General features: G+C 37.7%; 1 protein-coding gene across 2 annotated transcripts in view; it reads left to right on the top strand.

Annotated features, from left to right (window-relative positions):
- The first annotated feature begins 1,817 nt into the window (after positions 1 to 1,817).
- LOC117406351 (transmembrane protein 255B-like) overlaps positions 1,818 to 17,194 on the top strand; it is a 53,046-nt gene continuing 37,669 nt past the window's right edge. For both annotated transcript variants that reach the window (XM_034010308.2, XM_034010307.2), the window contains exons 1-2: positions 1,818 to 2,241; positions 12,157 to 12,299. In XM_034010308.2, coding sequence (XP_033866199.1) covers positions 2,193 to 2,241; positions 12,157 to 12,299 — 192 coding nt within the window. In that variant the 5' untranslated portion in view covers positions 1,818 to 2,192. The remainder of the gene's footprint in view (positions 2,242 to 12,156; positions 12,300 to 17,194) is intronic.

Genomic DNA, 17,194 nt, shown 5'->3' with positions numbered 1-17,194 from the left:
GTTTGATGGGTGAAAGAGAACCGATTGGTTGGTACGCCGGAGGTCAGTCGTTGATCTCTAATCCACAAGACTGATATGAGGGCCTGAAGATTCAGATTGGGTAGAAAAACAGGGGGAAAATAACTGATGAAAAATGTATTTTTATATATAGTTTAATTATTTATTAGTTTACCCCAAACATTCTATAAGCCTACATATACAATGCATGTTTACATACTCCATGAATATCAACATGCAGGAGGATCTCTTCTAGACACAAGGTTACCGATATGGAATGTATTACTGTCAACAGGTTTTTCTAAAGCAATTTAACTTCCCCCTATCCTGTGAGAGGCGTTTTCTGTGGCATGACAACATACAGTAAGATATTCCATTAAGTGAAGGAACATTTGAGAATTTACAGCAATGCAGGTGTAATTATTTGACAGCCAGCGAAGCAAATAGTCATATCATAGGCCTATAAGAGTAGATATTCATGAAAACTATCTGAAGTTTCATAGGCAACGGAGATTTTATATAAAACAGAAAGCATGGTCAACTCTAATCGTACAGGTGCTGAATTACATTAAGGACAAGCCAATGCATTCAAGAGTACACACTTTTTCAATGTTGCTTTGGTATAATAAATGTGAACAGCTGGTTTGTACTGAGTGGGAATTTCATTTACTTTCATTTAATATTTCAGATAAAGTCAATTAAATGAATAGAAAGAATCACTGTAGTTTGCAACATTCTCCAAAAACTGGATACCCCTTTAATCTGCCATAACAAAAACTCCATTACTCCATTGAGGGGTGTAAATAAAGACATCCAGAAAGAATCTTCAAATGGGATCCTGTTCCTCCATTGCTCATGTTCACACAATCTGCAATCTAAGCAGATCTTCCATCAATATGCTCTGCATCTGCTAGCATGCAGTACCACAGCACCACCTACTGACATAAGTCTATTGTGCTCCTCAGTTGTTAATAACCCTAATTAATCAAGTGTACAGTCCTGCCATGGCTTTCTCCTGAGCTATCAGTCCAAAATGTGACAGGCATCTAGAGCATGAAACTCTTTCTCCAGAGGAAAAAGAGCCTTACATTAATTACTGCACTTTACAAAATGAGGATTGTCTTGCAAAGTATGTAGAATCAGTTGTAGCCATCAAAGATTCTCCTGACAGATGGAAGAGGGGTAAATTGCTTCTGTAGAAATATGACAGGAGAGAATGATTATGCGGTCTTATATGATTGTGAAAATCTGCTGTGTTGATGACCCGTTCACAGAAATGCCAGGGGCTGCATGCAGTCTGGAGGGTATTATTGTGCTTATAATATGTCTATGGAATGAAGACACCTGTGTGCTATGGGAGTTTTAGTGAGAAACAGATACAATCTGGACAAGCGGGTGTAAGGATTCATTAATAATAAAAACATCTATTATATCTGCAACTTATAAACAGTTTTATCAGAAATCATGGTTTAACCCACCCCTGTATTTTAAAGCAATGATTGAATTTTAAACCTATAATAAGGACTTTTTTTTTTAACAAAACCTTTACTAGTCTAAAACTGCAAATGAATTACGGTAAATGTATTGACAGTATAGACCGTACTATAAGTACCACTGGACTACATTCAATGTATTTGTGTTAAAAAGCTGATAGATATAAATGTTGTATGGTAGTTTACAAAGACGAACAAGCACCGTCACCAGTGTGTAATTTGTACTAAATGGTGGTGGTGTTCTTCCACGTGGTTGATGAATTTCTCTTCATTTTTAATGAGCTTGGTGGTTTAGCAGGATCCATCTTCATTTCCACAGCTCGGCTGCTGCTGGGTCACATTACATCCATACAAAACAACAGGGCAATGTGGTGGTGGGGTGAGCCGCTGCACTTCTTATAGGGTCTGAATCCGGACCTCATCCTATCTCCTCATCCGATCTCCAGACCTATTCACTTGTGTTTTTTTGTTTGTTTTTTTAAAACGTACTCCTAATCCTATTTTAACCTATTTGATGAGTTCTGAAACTGCACGGTGTCCGTTACTGTGAGGAATTAACCACACAAAAAGGATTTTTCAAAGGTATGTCGATTGGAGGCGCAGGTCCCATTCTTACTTTGTCACAGTTGCCTGCTCGAGTCCAGGGATCTCTAGCTCTCCAGTGCTTGTGTTTATCATCAAAGAAATATTGCTGAAGACAAAATGCAACAGCCGACAGCTCCAAGCACCGTTGATGCATTAGATGCAGCAGGTAAATGTGTACCTTTTTAAAATATGTTTTGGGGAAAATATCCAGACTTAATGTACATGTATATCATAAACAAACAAAACAAAACAAAAAGGTTCGAAAGTGGACAAGATGTAAAATACACAGTGCACTATAAAGAAAACGGTGACAGGCGTGTATTTAGTTAAATGGGCTTTGCATAATGCACATTTCTAACAAGATTGTAAGTGATGCTTAATTAACGGTATCAGTTTTGGGATATCGCAAAACAATGTTGCAGCCGAATTAAAAAAAAAAAAGAAAAGTATCGAATGAATATGTATGCTTTTACAATGTAATTAAAATACATTGCTCGTATGCTAAATGTTATAAATCAAAATTTAAACCGTAAAGTGGTCAAACGTATTAGTATATATATATATATATATATATATATATATATATATATATATATATGATATATATATATATATATATATATATATATATATATATATATATATATATATATATATATATATATATAAAGGTTAACACAGTATTAACGTGTTATTTGTTCTGTACAGTACTGTGTTTGTACTTTGTATATCAATCAAAACAAAATAATAATAAAGCTGTGCTGTAGGGTAGCGGTGCTGAAACCACGTTTTCCATCAGCTGCAATGCTCCCAAACATTCAGCAGCCCAATTTGGATAATATTTACATTCCACTGAATTATGATGCATGTGCAATAGATGTTAAACACTTAATACAAGGTAACCTTTGTAGTCTTATAATGACAACTTCATATTAATAACAGGATGTAATACATTCCATGCAGAAAACACTATTTTAAAGAAGCAGTAAATACGATTTTAGAAGGCATTCTTCTGCCCCTTACTGGCTTCAGTAGCGTTTTCATTTCTCTCCTCATCATTGCCCTGTTGAACCTGCAGTTGGATGTGCAGCCTTTCTCTGTATTTGTCTGTCAAGGGTTCCAGGGTGCTTCATTTGAAGGATCTCAGAATTATAATTATATGAAATGTCATCATTGCAAATCACACTACAAAGAAGTGGTACCTCATGAGATTTAGGTATTAGGGTTTATTTAGATACTAGATGGTCTTATCCTGCAGCAAACAATCAATTTTAGTGAAGCTGTTGCCCTTCATGATGTCTGCAATCATTTTGAGTGGCTCTGTTGCTCCAAAATTGAGAATTAATCATTATTCAATACAGCTCTCTAAAATTGATTTTGAGTGAAAATGAAGACATGAAAAAAGACATGTACTATCTTTTTTTTAATTTTTGAAAGGAAAGATTTACAAAAACATTACAGATTTCATCAAACTAAAATATACAGTATATGCTTGTAAAGATGTGATTGGCTGTACAGTAAATGCACTGCATTTGTGTAACTGCTTCATCATACTGTACACACTTGAAAAGGGTTCCTGGGCATAAAGAACCTTAATATTCCTTCCCTCTATTTTAAAGCCTTTATGAACCCTTATATCCTTGGTGAACCTGGCCAGGGTATTCTTCAGCAAGTTGTTGCATTTCAGAATGTGGGATTGCATATGTCCAGCTGTCATGATTCTGAATGTACTTATTTACATGTGAATGGTGTGTAGGTCATGGAGATTTACTTGTTCACGCTGATGGCTGTAACATTGCATTCACAGCAGTGGCAGTGGATGTACAATACTGACATTTGTTTGGGTTCTATATAGAACCACAGGAACCAATAGAACCATATTGAGAGGTTCTCAATTTCATGCTCCATAATCATAATATTTGTATAAATGTGAAAGACCGACGGCTGAATCTTATAGAACCTGTTTACTCATCTGGATCAAAAGAAAGACACTATTTGCGGTTGTACAGCACTTAGGAATATTTGATGTACTGCCAGCAACCTAAAGCCCCTTGGGGTCCTCTGTCAGTGAGCAGACTGTGCACAACACAGGCTCTGAGAGCTGGTGTCACATCTGCATAATAATAGAATGCAAACAAGTAGTGTAACAGGGGGTGAGGGGCTTCCACATTGAACTAAGGATAGAGAAGACGCAGATATGGACCCAGGTAAAGGTCTGGGGTGAAGGGAGAGCACTTCATTCTGGTCCTTGGGCCATGTTTCTTGGTTTTGCTGGTTAAAGGAAAACACATTCTTTAGAAGCAGGTCTTTTGTGTCCTTATAAATCATGCACAGCACATGTTTTTGGTGTTGGGACTTAGGATGCATTTTTGTGGCAGCGTTACTGCTGCCTGCTTTTCTGGATGAGAGTGTAATCAGGGTTTACATTTTTGTGTATGTAGCTATTTATTTATGATAGTGTGTTGTTTTTTAATTCAATTACAGTGGTGCATTGTAAGCAGAATCTACAGTTTATTGATGTGCAAGTGCAGCAGGATAGCGCTGTGGCCTAAGATGTTGTCGTCAGGAAGGTAGACTCAGAGACATGGAAGCTGCAGTGAAAGTGCTAGAGCACACGTTTATTACTACCAAATGGGAACAAAAAGAACAATAAACAAACAAATAGGGCACAATGGCCAAAATAAGTTAAACACGAAACACAACAAGGATATATATATATATATTCCTTTAAAAAGGAAAATTGCTGTGAACCAAAAGGTGCAAAATCAAAAAGAAAAAGGTAATGTAGGTACACAAGAATGTTAATAATTTATATATGTATATTGTGGCAAAGTGGTTGATTGTGTACAGGTGCGGAGGTGATGCAGTGCAGGAATAAAACAGACAGAGATTGTAATCCGGTATGGAAAAAGGTATCTTTATTTTTCCAGGTCTGGTGACCAAAACAATGATCCCTGGCAATACACAGCAATGTGTAATGCACAGGGTTAATAATAACAGGTTGCAGTCCCAAACAATAAACACAGGTAACCCTCCCACAATATACATACACGGTCACCAGTCCTAGGTGCGTGCTGTAGTGCTCGTGGTGGGTGATACAGTTTAATGAGTGACAAATAGTGCAGAGCTGTTCCGGGTTTTATGCTGGCCCTTAGCGACAGCTCCAGAACGTGTTAGCCGTCTATAAAACACAAGTAACAATTATAGACAAGACAAACAAACACGATATTTTACAATTGCTGCACGGGTCCTTCCGGGTTATATTTTGTAAACAAAGCAAAGGAACCGATTACAATTCTCTGTGCCCCTTATATGCTGTCACACATGACCCCTTGGTAAACGAACGCAGCTGCCTTTACAATCTGCAGCTGCTACATTGTTTCCCTTCCGGGTCAATGCGTTCTTGCAACAGAGTCTTGCCTTCTTCCAGATTGACTGACTTCCCGACCCGGGGAAAGAACTGTCAGGCCAGCCTGTCCAAAGAACTCGGTCCTCGCTGCTTAGCGCCCTCACTGGTTGGGAGGGAGATTTACAACCAAGATTCATTATATTTCTGTCACAAATATATACAGTGCACTCCGTTTATAAGAATCACTGATATAAGAATCAACCGCATATAGTGATCAAAACCACTGGGACAAAATCATTCTTATACCAACCAATGTAAAATACTCCGCTTGTAACAATCAAGCAATCCGCTTATAAGAATCATTCCAGGGAAAACGGTAATACAGTACTTGATCAAGAGCAATGACGTGTACAGCCAATAAAGCTGTTTTTGAATTTGAATTTGATCACATCTCGTGTGAGTAGGCACGTATGCAGCATGGATAGTGCAATGATTCAGGAAACACTGCATTGTTTGTAATCAAACATGAGTGCGCCACTGCATTGTGCAGGTATGTTTTTTTGTGTTCTCTGTTAGAATAGTGTTATTGTGTGATATGCATGTAGAGGGAGTGGGATTGTGGCGCGGTGAGGGGAGGGGGGGGGGGGGGGGTTGCTGAGCTTTGCATCTCCGCTTAGTGAAAAACTGTGAGATTTGCATCACAACAGAAAATAAGTAAGCCACAGATGCTTAAATGCAGTGGTAGTCCTGACAGTAAAATACTGTACTGTAATGTCATTACACATAACACCGCATGGCAGTTAAACTAGGCACCCTCACAAGATGATCGCTTCTCAAGTGTACTGTGGTAAAATAGGATTCTGCAGCCTTGGGTAAACATAATCGTGACCATATAACAAGCTGTTTACCCACAAGGACTTGTTTTGATGTATTGTCCTCAGTGATTGAGCACCATTGACTGTATTTAAACTGCTGATGGCACGCTTTTGCTAATTGTAATGCAACAGTAGCCGAGGACAGTGTAAATTATCAGGCTGGAGTCTTGATTTACAGTTTTAAACCGGTGAACAAACCCTAGATCTCTTACTCGTGGTTTGGTTTGTTTGTTTGTTTGTTTGTTTTTCTTTCTTTCTTTCTTTCTTTCTTTCTTTCTTTCTTTCTTCTCTATACCCCCATCACAAAGCTGTCGGCTAAGCCCTTTTTATCGAGGTGCCATTAACTTTAACAAGCAGACAGTTAACCAATTGACCACTATCCTTAATTCGTTAAGGAAAAGGAGCTGTGGATTTTTCGTGGGCGTGCATACATGCGGGAACTCGTGACATCTAGCGGTCAACCCATTACACTGCAGGGAACAAGCGCTTATCATTCTCATGCTAACATACTGATTCTGCACCACAGTAATCATATCGGTCCGCTTATAAGAATCAACCGCTTATAAGAATCAAATCACCCTATTCAGACACACACTATTTACACTTAGGGTTTTTGACCTGCCACAACAAGGTTAAAAAACAAATGTAGGCATTTTATTTAGGGACAAAAACACAGCAAACCAAAATATTTCTTGTAACCTGTCCTATTGTATAATAAAGATAACAAAATAATTTCAGTAAATCTTACCTAATATATATATATATATATATATATATATATATATATATATATATATATACAGTACTGTGCAAAAGTTTTAGGCAGATGTGAAAAAATGCTGTAAAGTAAGAATGCTTTCAAAAATAGACATGTTAATAGATTATATTTATCAATTAACTAAATGCAAAGTGAGTGAACAGAAGAAAAATCTAAATCAAATCCATATTTGGTGTGACCACCCCTTGCCTTCAAAACAGCATCAATTCTTCTAGGTACACTTGCACAAAGTCAGGGATTTTGTAGGCATATAGTCAGGTGTATGATTAAACAATTATACCAAACAGGTGCTAATGATCATCAATTCAATATGTAGGTTGAAACACAATCATTAACTGAAACAGAAACAGCTGTGTAGGAGGAATAAAACTGGGTGAGGAACAGCCAAACTCAGCTAACAAGATGAGGTTGCTGAAGACAGTTTACTGTCAAAAGTCATACACCATGGCAAGACTGAGCACAGCAACAAGACACAAAGTAGTTATACTGCATCAGCAAGGTCTCTCCCAGGCAGAAATTTCAAGGCAGACAGGGGTTTCCAGATGTGCTGTCCAAGCTCTTTTGAAGAAGCACAAAGAAACGGGCAACGTTGAGGACCGTAGACGCAGTGGTCGGCCAAGGAAACTTACTGCAGCAGATGAAAGACACATCATGCTTACTTCCCTTCGCAATCGGAAGATGTCCAGCAGTGTCATCGGCTCAGAATTGGCAGAAAACAGTGGGACCCTGGTACACCCATCAACTGTCCGGAGAAGTCTGGTCAGAAGTGGCCTTCATGGAAGACTTGCGGCCAAAAAGCCATACCTCCGACGTGGAAACAAGGCCAAGCGACTCAACTATGCACGAAAACACAGGAACTGGGGTGCAGAAAAATGGCAGCAGGTGCTCTGGACTGATGAGTCAAAATTTGAAATATTTGGCTGTAGCAGAAGGCAGTTTGTTCGCCGAAGGGCTGGAGAGCGGTACACGAATGAGTGTCTGCAGGCAACAGTGAAGCATGGTGAAGGTTCCTTGCAAGTTTGGGGCTGCATTTCTGCAAATGGAGTTGGGGATTTGGTCAGAATTAATGGTCTCCTCAATGCTGAGAAGTACAGGCAGATACTTATCCATCATGCAATACCATCAGGGAGGCATCCGATTGGCCCCAAATTTATTCTGCAGCATGACAACGACCCCATACAGCGAAAGTCATTAAGAACTATCTTCAGCGTAAAGAAGAACAAGGAGTCCTGGAAGTGATGGTATGGCCCCCACAGAGCCCTGATCTCAACATCATCGAGTCTGTCTGGGATTACATGAAGAGAGAGAAGCTACTGAGGCTGCCTAAATCCACAGAAGAACTGTGGTTAGTTCTCCAAGATGTTTGGGCCAACCTACCTGCCGAGTTCCTTCAAAAGCTGTGTGCAAGTGTACCAAGAAGAATTGATGCTGTTTTGAAGGCAAAGGGTGGTCACACCAAATATTGATTTGATGTAGATTTTTCTTCTGTTCACTCACTTTGCATTTTGTTAATTGATAAATATAAACTATTAACATGTCTATTTTTGAAAGCATTCTTACTTTACAGCATTTTTTCACACCTGCCTAAAACTTTTGCACAGTACTGTGTATATATATATATGTATATATATATATAAGCATTATTATAAATGTGTATTTGATTTTTGAATGGTATTGTGGTATTGTTTTCAAAGTATTGATGAACTACATTTACTGATTGCATATATTCATGCTTTTGCAATGTGTTTCAATTCTGCTGTGTCTGCTTGTGCTGTGTCTCTGTATTCTAAGGTCTCAGAAACATAGACTGCAAGCGTGTGAGTCATTGGAAAAGTTAATTCATGGAGTTTTACAAGAACACATTGGCACTTCTTCTCGGTAACCTATCACTGCTTTTCCAACAAGTCACATGTGTTGGGCCTCTCTGCATCCCTTCCTGTTAACTCTTCAAGTAGTATGTGAAGTGTGCAAGTACAGTGTGCAAGTGCGCCTGGTTAATCTAGTTCATTAGCAGCTCTCAGATAAATACCACTAAGAAATCAAATGTGTGTTTGCCAACGTATGCATATTTTATGTACTGGCAGGAGGATTTTCTGAATTTTTCTGTTTGCTTTGTGTACTTAGTAGAGAATAAACTTGCCTAACAATATTTTAGGCACTGAAGTTAAATTATTGAGCAGCACAAAAAAACAAACAAAAAATATCTGACAAAGAAAAAACTGATTGGAAAAGACTGATTGGTAAAAGAGCATGTCACATGCCTATGCCAATTGCATTAGACTACCACATAATCATATTTTTGTTAACATATACACAAAGTTTAGGAGGCTAATCTTAGACAGTACGGATTGTATCCTATTGCATAGCAGTTTCACCCATTCCAGGTTTTACTATGAGCTTGATTAGCCACAGTGTATAGGTGTGTCATATTAAACTCATAGTAAAAACCAGGAACGGATCAAACTGCTATGCAATGGTAGTCTTATTTCCATCCCTGGACAGTAATCAAATGTAGCAAGTTAACACAATGGGGACCATCTTACAAAATGAAAGGAATTGTATGATAATTACATTCTTCCTTGCTAAAACAGCAGTACTCCACATTGAGTACATATCATACTGCATTAAAATTGTCTGTTCAAGTTACTGTACAAGCAATCAAAAACATACCTCACTTAATGAGTTTAGTGGCTGATGTGTCTGAGTTTACTTTAACGTATATCCCAATCTGTGGATTAATCTGTGCATATAAGGTTGCCACCTCTCTCAGATTCAAAATTGCCTGGATATGTCTACACTTATTCCTATTTAAACCAATGTGGTAAATGCATTTCAAATGTATTTCATTTGCAACCAATGTGGCAAATTTAGTTTATTAGTAGCAAAATTGCCAAGAGACTTGCACGACTGGTTTCACAGACCCCAATTAGCACTAATCTTGGACTACTTCCAGGACTGTGAAACCAACCCATAATATCCCTCATTACACCAGTGTGGCACAGCATGAATCAGCAGCAGACACTCAAAACAGTTCATTGATACTCAATATTAATGTGATCCTTTATCTCTCAAGCTTCTCCAACACACTGCAAACAGAAAACACTCCACATGCTTCATTGAATTTAATAGAAAAGTCATTATGGTTCGTTTTTACTCAGTGAATTGTCTAAACTGTGGATGCGCTCATACATCTTCTAGGACTCATTCATTACAGTGATTTTCAGGAAAAAAAGATAAGTTATGTTGAGCAGCATTTAGTTGCTGAAGAGACAAGGCTGGAATATGGAATCCCTGATTAGAATATCATGATGTAATTATGTGTCTCCCTGTGCAATAGAATTGTCTCTGTTCAGAACCCAGAGCGTGACAGCTCCATTACAGGTCTGAGCATTCTGACAAAGGATTTGAGTTTATGTGAAGAGAAAAAGAGCACTGTAACTGCAGTAGAGACTATGACATGTTAAGGTGCTGTAATTGATATCATCAGTGCCACTTTTTTTTTTTTTTTAACTACACATTGGTCTGATAATTGTCCTAACCTGTACCGTTTACCTAGAAACCAAGGGTGTTTTACTATATATTGTCTGTTGAGCAAATATCTTTGTTTCATATAGAAAAGTATATATAAAAGGCCAGTGTCACACATTACTGCTCATCTCTTATTAGCTTCCAAGGTCCAGTAGAATATAACAGCAAACTATCTGACCCAGTGTGCAGCTTGTTATTTCAGCTTTCTTAACTCATTTGCAATGCAATGTGTAATTCTCCAAGGTGGAGAGTGCAGGGAATAAGTCATGTAACACAGGTTCTCATTGCATAGCAGTTCCTTGTTTTACTAGGTTTTAATAACACTCCTGAGCTTGTTACCGATACACTGTGGCTAATCAAGCTCCTAGTAAAACCTGGAACTGGCAAAAATGCTATGCAATAGGAGCTGTATTTCCATCCCTGTAACATAATGGAAAACATAAAGTGCCAACATGAAGAAATATGCTGTATTAGTGAGGTTGAAATCTATCGTTTGAAATTGGCCATGTAGAAATGAAAAAAACTCAAAATGCAAGGCTTCTCTGGATCCATTGATGATGGTTTGAGGGATAGTCACATACCATCAATCCCTCCAGAATAAGTGAAACATGTTGCAGGCTTGTATTGTTCAGCGATGGCCCTACACCCACATTGACAGTGTTATGGCAGGAGTTTCTTATTGGTTGTCCAACTCCTGTACACTTTCTGGGAGACTGTGAATTTTTGGTCCACTTGAGATGGAATGACCCATCTGAGAGGAAACAATTGGCATCATTCAAGTCAAATTTGAAATAAATCTGAAAAACAGCGAAACAATAAGGGACTGTTCTTATAATATACCTTAAAGGTAGAATAAATCGAGGGTGTAATAATTCTTACCCACGTATCATTCATGTAATTTGGTTTTGAGTTCTTATATTTCTTTTTTACTTGTTTTTGTGTGAGCGCAGCATGGTTCATAGCAATATGTTCTCTGCTAAAGACCATTAGAACATGCTTCAAGACAGTTCCTCACAAGGGCTTTTTGCTTCGTCACTGGGAGATTAAAGGTGCGTGAGACTAATCTGAATATTACCTTCTATACCTGTGTAGTTTCCCTGCTGACAACTACATTGTGATTGACTCTAATGTTAGTGTTTCATCACACGTGTTCAAGGTGAGACTAACCACATTGATCACTCTCGTACCTTTAGCCTCAAATTGCTGAACAAAAGGCGAACTAGAAGCGTCTTGTAATGGTATTTATTAGAGAAAATATTGCGCTGAAACATGCTGAGCTCAAGCTTTTTAAAAAAATAAGGCTCAATAATGTGATCAAAAACGGAAAACAATACAAGAATTGGAAACCAAAACAACATGAATGAAAGGTAGGTGATTGAACTGTTTTGTACATATTCCCCTCAATGAATTTCCTGTTTGCTTCTTTCTGTACATGCTGAGTATATTGTGGAAACACCTGACCCCTAGCAATGTCATTGGCAGTTGTGTTAGGAGAGCGGGAATGGGAATGAGAAATAACTCGGTAATAGTTTGTTATTCTCTCCCCTTCAGAACAGTTTGCAAAAAGAAGGAGGACAGCGCTTTGGTTCACAATCGCTCTTCTAGTGCTATCTCTTATCATTCTGGTGTTGGGCCTAGCAGCAGGCACGCGCACAGGCAACGTGGATGTGGCTGGTTATTACCCAGGGATCATTGTGAGTACCACACATTCTATTTTAAATGTAAAAATCAATATTAATGACCATTTCATGACTAATTAAATGCATACCATATATTTAAAGTGTACAGAAAGCAATAAAACACTTTGGTTCAATTTCTGTGTTCAAAAACTGCTGTGAAATACACTGAGACCAAATGTAGGCCAGTGCTACCTTCCAGTCTCTGTGCTTGTTTAGACAGGGTGTAAGCCACCATTCAGCTCAATGCCATATGTTCAGAAAAAAACCCCAAAAACAAATGAATTAAGTGAAAAAGATGGGCACGCACGACAGAGGCTGCCAAACACATGCATCTAGAAGCATTTTGTATTTTGATTGGTCGCCACCATATGTTAGAAATTCTATTAGATTGAATGGACTTTATTTATTTATTTTATACATTTTTTTTATATATATAAATTTAGTCGTTGCCAATTATTTTTATTATTTTCACCCCAATTTGGAAATGGCCAATTATTTTTAGGCTCAGCTCACCGCTGACTCAAGAGGGCGAAGACGAACACACGCTGTCCTCCGAAGCGTGTGCCGTCAGCCGACCGCTTTTTTTCACACTGCGGACTCACCATGCAGCCACCCAAGAGCTACAGCGTCGGAGGACAACGCAGCTCTCGGGCAGCTTACAGGGAAGCCCGCAGGCGCCCTGCCAGACTACAGGGGTCGCTGGTGCGCGGTGAGCCAAGGACACCCTGGCCGACCTAAACCTCCCTCCCCCCTGGAAGCTCCCGTCCTCGGTCGGCAAAGGAATAGCCTGGACTCGAATTCGCGATGTCCAGACTATAGAGCGCATCCTGCACTCCACGTGGAGCGCCTTTACTGGATGCGCCACTCGGGAGCCCCATATACATTTGTAATAATCTGTCTTACCATTAACTCTACATAGGGATGGGAGGAAGGAACCATTGTATTAAAAAGGGTTACTGAATGAATACTGCAGGGATGGAAATAAGACTCCTGTTGCATATGAATTTGATTACTATGTTACTATGAATTTGAGTTTAATATGACACCTGTGCGTGTTACCTATACACTGGGGCTAATCAAGCATATATTAAAACCTGGAATGAGTGAAACTCCTACGCAATCAGAGTCTTATTTCAATCCCCAAGCCATGATATACAGTATATATATATATATATATATATATATATATATATACAGCTGCCCAACATTTCGATATGTTGTACATATCTTTCTCAAAGGAGCATGTGTTTGAATCAAAACATTGGAGGTATGTATAGGTTTTTGACGGCATGACAACTACTTGTTATTGTTTATATTCAAATCCATGATTTATTCTTACATGATGTAATGGTGTTCTGTACATTGTGACATCATTTTTACTTTTATCTTTTAATCTGTATTAATTCTAATTAACATTATTTTATATAAACTTATATTTATATTATCATGCAATGCTGGCTCTGAGGATCAGCCTTGATTTGACCTCCCCAGAGCATCAGCATGCACAACTTTTGAATGAATTTTGTTTATTTACTTATTTAAATAGTTCATTCTTTTCTGTTGAGTCCCACTGGCATAATCGTGTTCAGTCTATTTATCCATTTACTTTCTTTTATTCTTCTATATGTCGCATTGTCTAATTTTAGCTGTTCTAATACTACAAACTTTACATCATTTATGTCATGTCCTTGACTGATGAAGTGCTGTACTATTGGTTCATTCATTTTTTTTATTTCTAATTAATGAAAGGTGGTTCTGTCTCTCCAACATATTTTAGTTCATCACATTTTTCACAGGCTATTCCATAAACAACATTGCTATTTTTACAGTAGGTATTAGTTTTTAGTGGATATGTGTTGTTCTTATGTTTAATTATATTTTTACTTTTGTCCATGTATTTACACACTTTACATGTACTAGTGCAAGTATTTGTAGAACCTATTCTGTCAATTATTCTTTTATGTTTACTGTGAACTAAAATATCACCTACATTAGCTTTGAATGCTACAACTGGGGCCTTAAGAAATACGTTTTTCTGAATTATGTAGAATCTGCAAGTGTTTCCAAACTATCTTAGAAATATTGGGCAAAAGTTTAGAGTAAGTCATTACTAATGGGACCCCTTTGACCTTTTTATGTCTATTTTTATAATCTAGTAGATCATCTCTTTTTAGTTTATCCACTTTTCTTAACTCCATCTCTATGATTCTTTCTTTGTAGCCTCTTTTTTTAAGATTTGTTTTTAATACATTTCTTTGTTTTACATAGTCACTTTCTTTTGAGCATATTCTTCGTATTCTTATTCCTAGACCCTTTGGGACTGCGTTCGCGATTACAGCTGAGCTTCATGAGTCTGACTGTCTGCTTCGGCAAGAGATGAAAAAAACAATGCGACAATGAAAAGTGAAAACAATACAAGGACGTGGATATCAGCAGGAAAACAAAAACAAATCTATATAAGGAACAGGGGCTTTAACTTTTCATACAGATTTCCTATTGAAATTGCTTCCTGTTCTGATTATAGGAGCATATTTTATGCTTGATTATCTAGGTTATCTTACTGTTTGGATAACAAATTTAAATGACTGCTGAGTAAATGTATTCTTAGACCGTGACTGTAAACGATATAGTGAACAACCTGCTGGTACGCTAAATTATTAATATTGATAATACTGAATGTTCATAAAACATGTATAATAAGACCTTGCTTCGCTGTCACCTCAGTATCAATGCCATGTTACAATTTCTATTCCTGATTTGCTCATATTGATGGCAGTGTAAAATCATCTTTGATATTAAGTATAAAAGCCAGTATCTTCAATCCCAAACACATCAAGCCTCTGCTAAATGACCTCTCTAGTAACATCAACATGCTGAAAACTACCAAATAAAAAAATTAAAAAAAACTTAAACAGGATTCAAACGGTACATTTTCACAAAAAAAACAAAAAACGGTAATAACTAAACTAAAAACCTTTTAAATAATTTATGATATTACACTAATTCCTTATAAGAAATTCTACATGCTTTCAGTAGTAAGGCCTCCCCCCTCTTCCAAGGCCACATTCTGTTGGGCTCTGAAAAATATGCTAATGAGTTTGCAATAAAAGTGCACTTCACATGGTTATATTGTGGTTTTTCGTATGCGTCTTCTAAAGCCTGCACCTGTTCACAGTTCTTTTTCATTTTGAAGTCCGAAGCTGCCAGTGTTTATGGTCCCCGGGGGCCCCTGACTAGAGAATCAATTTGCAGGTCTGTCTGCTTGGTGCTCCTGAGGCACAGGATTTGTAAGAGACTGCATGCAGATTTACTCAACACAAACCCCAAGAAGCATTTCAACTCAGGGATGATCACAGGGGCTTTGCTTTGGCAGATAATTCTCATTAAAACAAGTTGATCTTGGATACTACAGAAGATATCTCTGTATAAAAGGGAAGGCGATATTCCTCTTATTACATAGCAGTTTCCCTCATTCCAGGTTTTAAAATGAGCCTAATTAGCCGTGTATAGGTAACAATCTCAGGCATGTCTTATTAAACTCATAGTAAAACCAGGAATGGATCAAACTGCAATGGGTCTTATTACCATCATTGATATAACCAAGATGCTTACAGAAACAACGTTTTTTTATTATTTTTTTTCTTGGGTAATTTTGGTTAAATGAATATGCTGTTTGCATTTTTAATTCATTTATTGTTTTATCTGAAGCAAGGCAATTTTAATGCTGATATCATTGTTCTGTTGGTGCATGCTTGGCAGCATCAGTGTGAATGCAATCTGAATTATGGTCCGTTCAAAAAAAAAAAAAGGAACTTTGGCAAACAAACTTGCAGTTGCAGGCAGTGGCTTTTAGTTTGACACCAGCTGCCTCGTATTTGATGATTATAGGAGCATATTTTATGCTTGATTATCTAGGTTATCTTACTGTTTGGATAACAAATTTAAATGACTGCTGAGTAAATGTATTCTTAGACCGTGACTGTAAACGATATAGTGAACAACCTGCTGGTACGCTAAATTATTAATATTGATAACACTGAATGTTCATAAAACATGTATAATAAGACCTTGCTTCGCTGTCACCTCAGTATCAATGCCATGTTACAATTTCTATTCCTGATTTGCTCATATTGATGGCAGTGTAAAATCATCTTTGATATTAAGTATAAAAGCCAGTATCTTCAATCCCAAACACATCAAGCCTCTGCTAAATGACCTCTCTAGTAACATCAACATGCTGAAAACTACCAAATAAAAAAATTAAAAAAAACTTAAACAGGATTCAAACGGTACATTTTCACAAAAAAAACAAAAAACGGTAATAACTAAACTAAAAACCTTTTAAATAATTTATGATATTACACTAATTCCTTATAAGAAATTCTACATGCTTTCAGTAGTAAGGCCTCCCCCCTCTTCCAAGGCCACATTCTGTTGGGCTCTGAAAAATATGCTAATGAGTTTGCAATAAAAGTGCACTTCACATGGTTATATTGTGGTTTTTCGTATGCGTCTTCTAAAGCCTGCACCTGTTCACAGTTCTTTTTCATTTTGAAGTCCGAAGCTGCCAGTGTTTATGGTCCCCGGGGGCCCCTGACTAGAGAATCAATTTGCAGGTCTGTCTGCTTGGTGCTCCTGAGGCACAGGATTTGTAAGAGACTGCATGCAGATTTACTCAACACAAACCCCAAGAAGCATTTCAACTCAGGGATGATCACAGGGGCTTTGCTTTGGCAGATAATTCTCATTAAAACAAGTTGATCTTGGATACTACAGAAGATATCTCTGTATAAAAGGGAAGGCGATATTCCTCTTATTACATAGCAGTTTCCCTCATTCCAGGTTTTAAAATGAGCCTAATTAGCCGTGTATAGGTAACAATCTCAGGCATGTCTTATTAAACTCATAGT

Source organism: Acipenser ruthenus, chromosome 9 (assembly GCF_902713425.1).
Source record: "Acipenser ruthenus chromosome 9, fAciRut3.2 maternal haplotype, whole genome shotgun sequence".
Lineage (NCBI taxonomy): Eukaryota > Metazoa > Chordata > Actinopteri > Acipenseriformes > Acipenseridae > Acipenser > Acipenser ruthenus.
The sequence above is the reverse complement of the archived record's forward strand: the minus strand, read 5'-3'. Positions and strand labels throughout refer to the sequence as shown.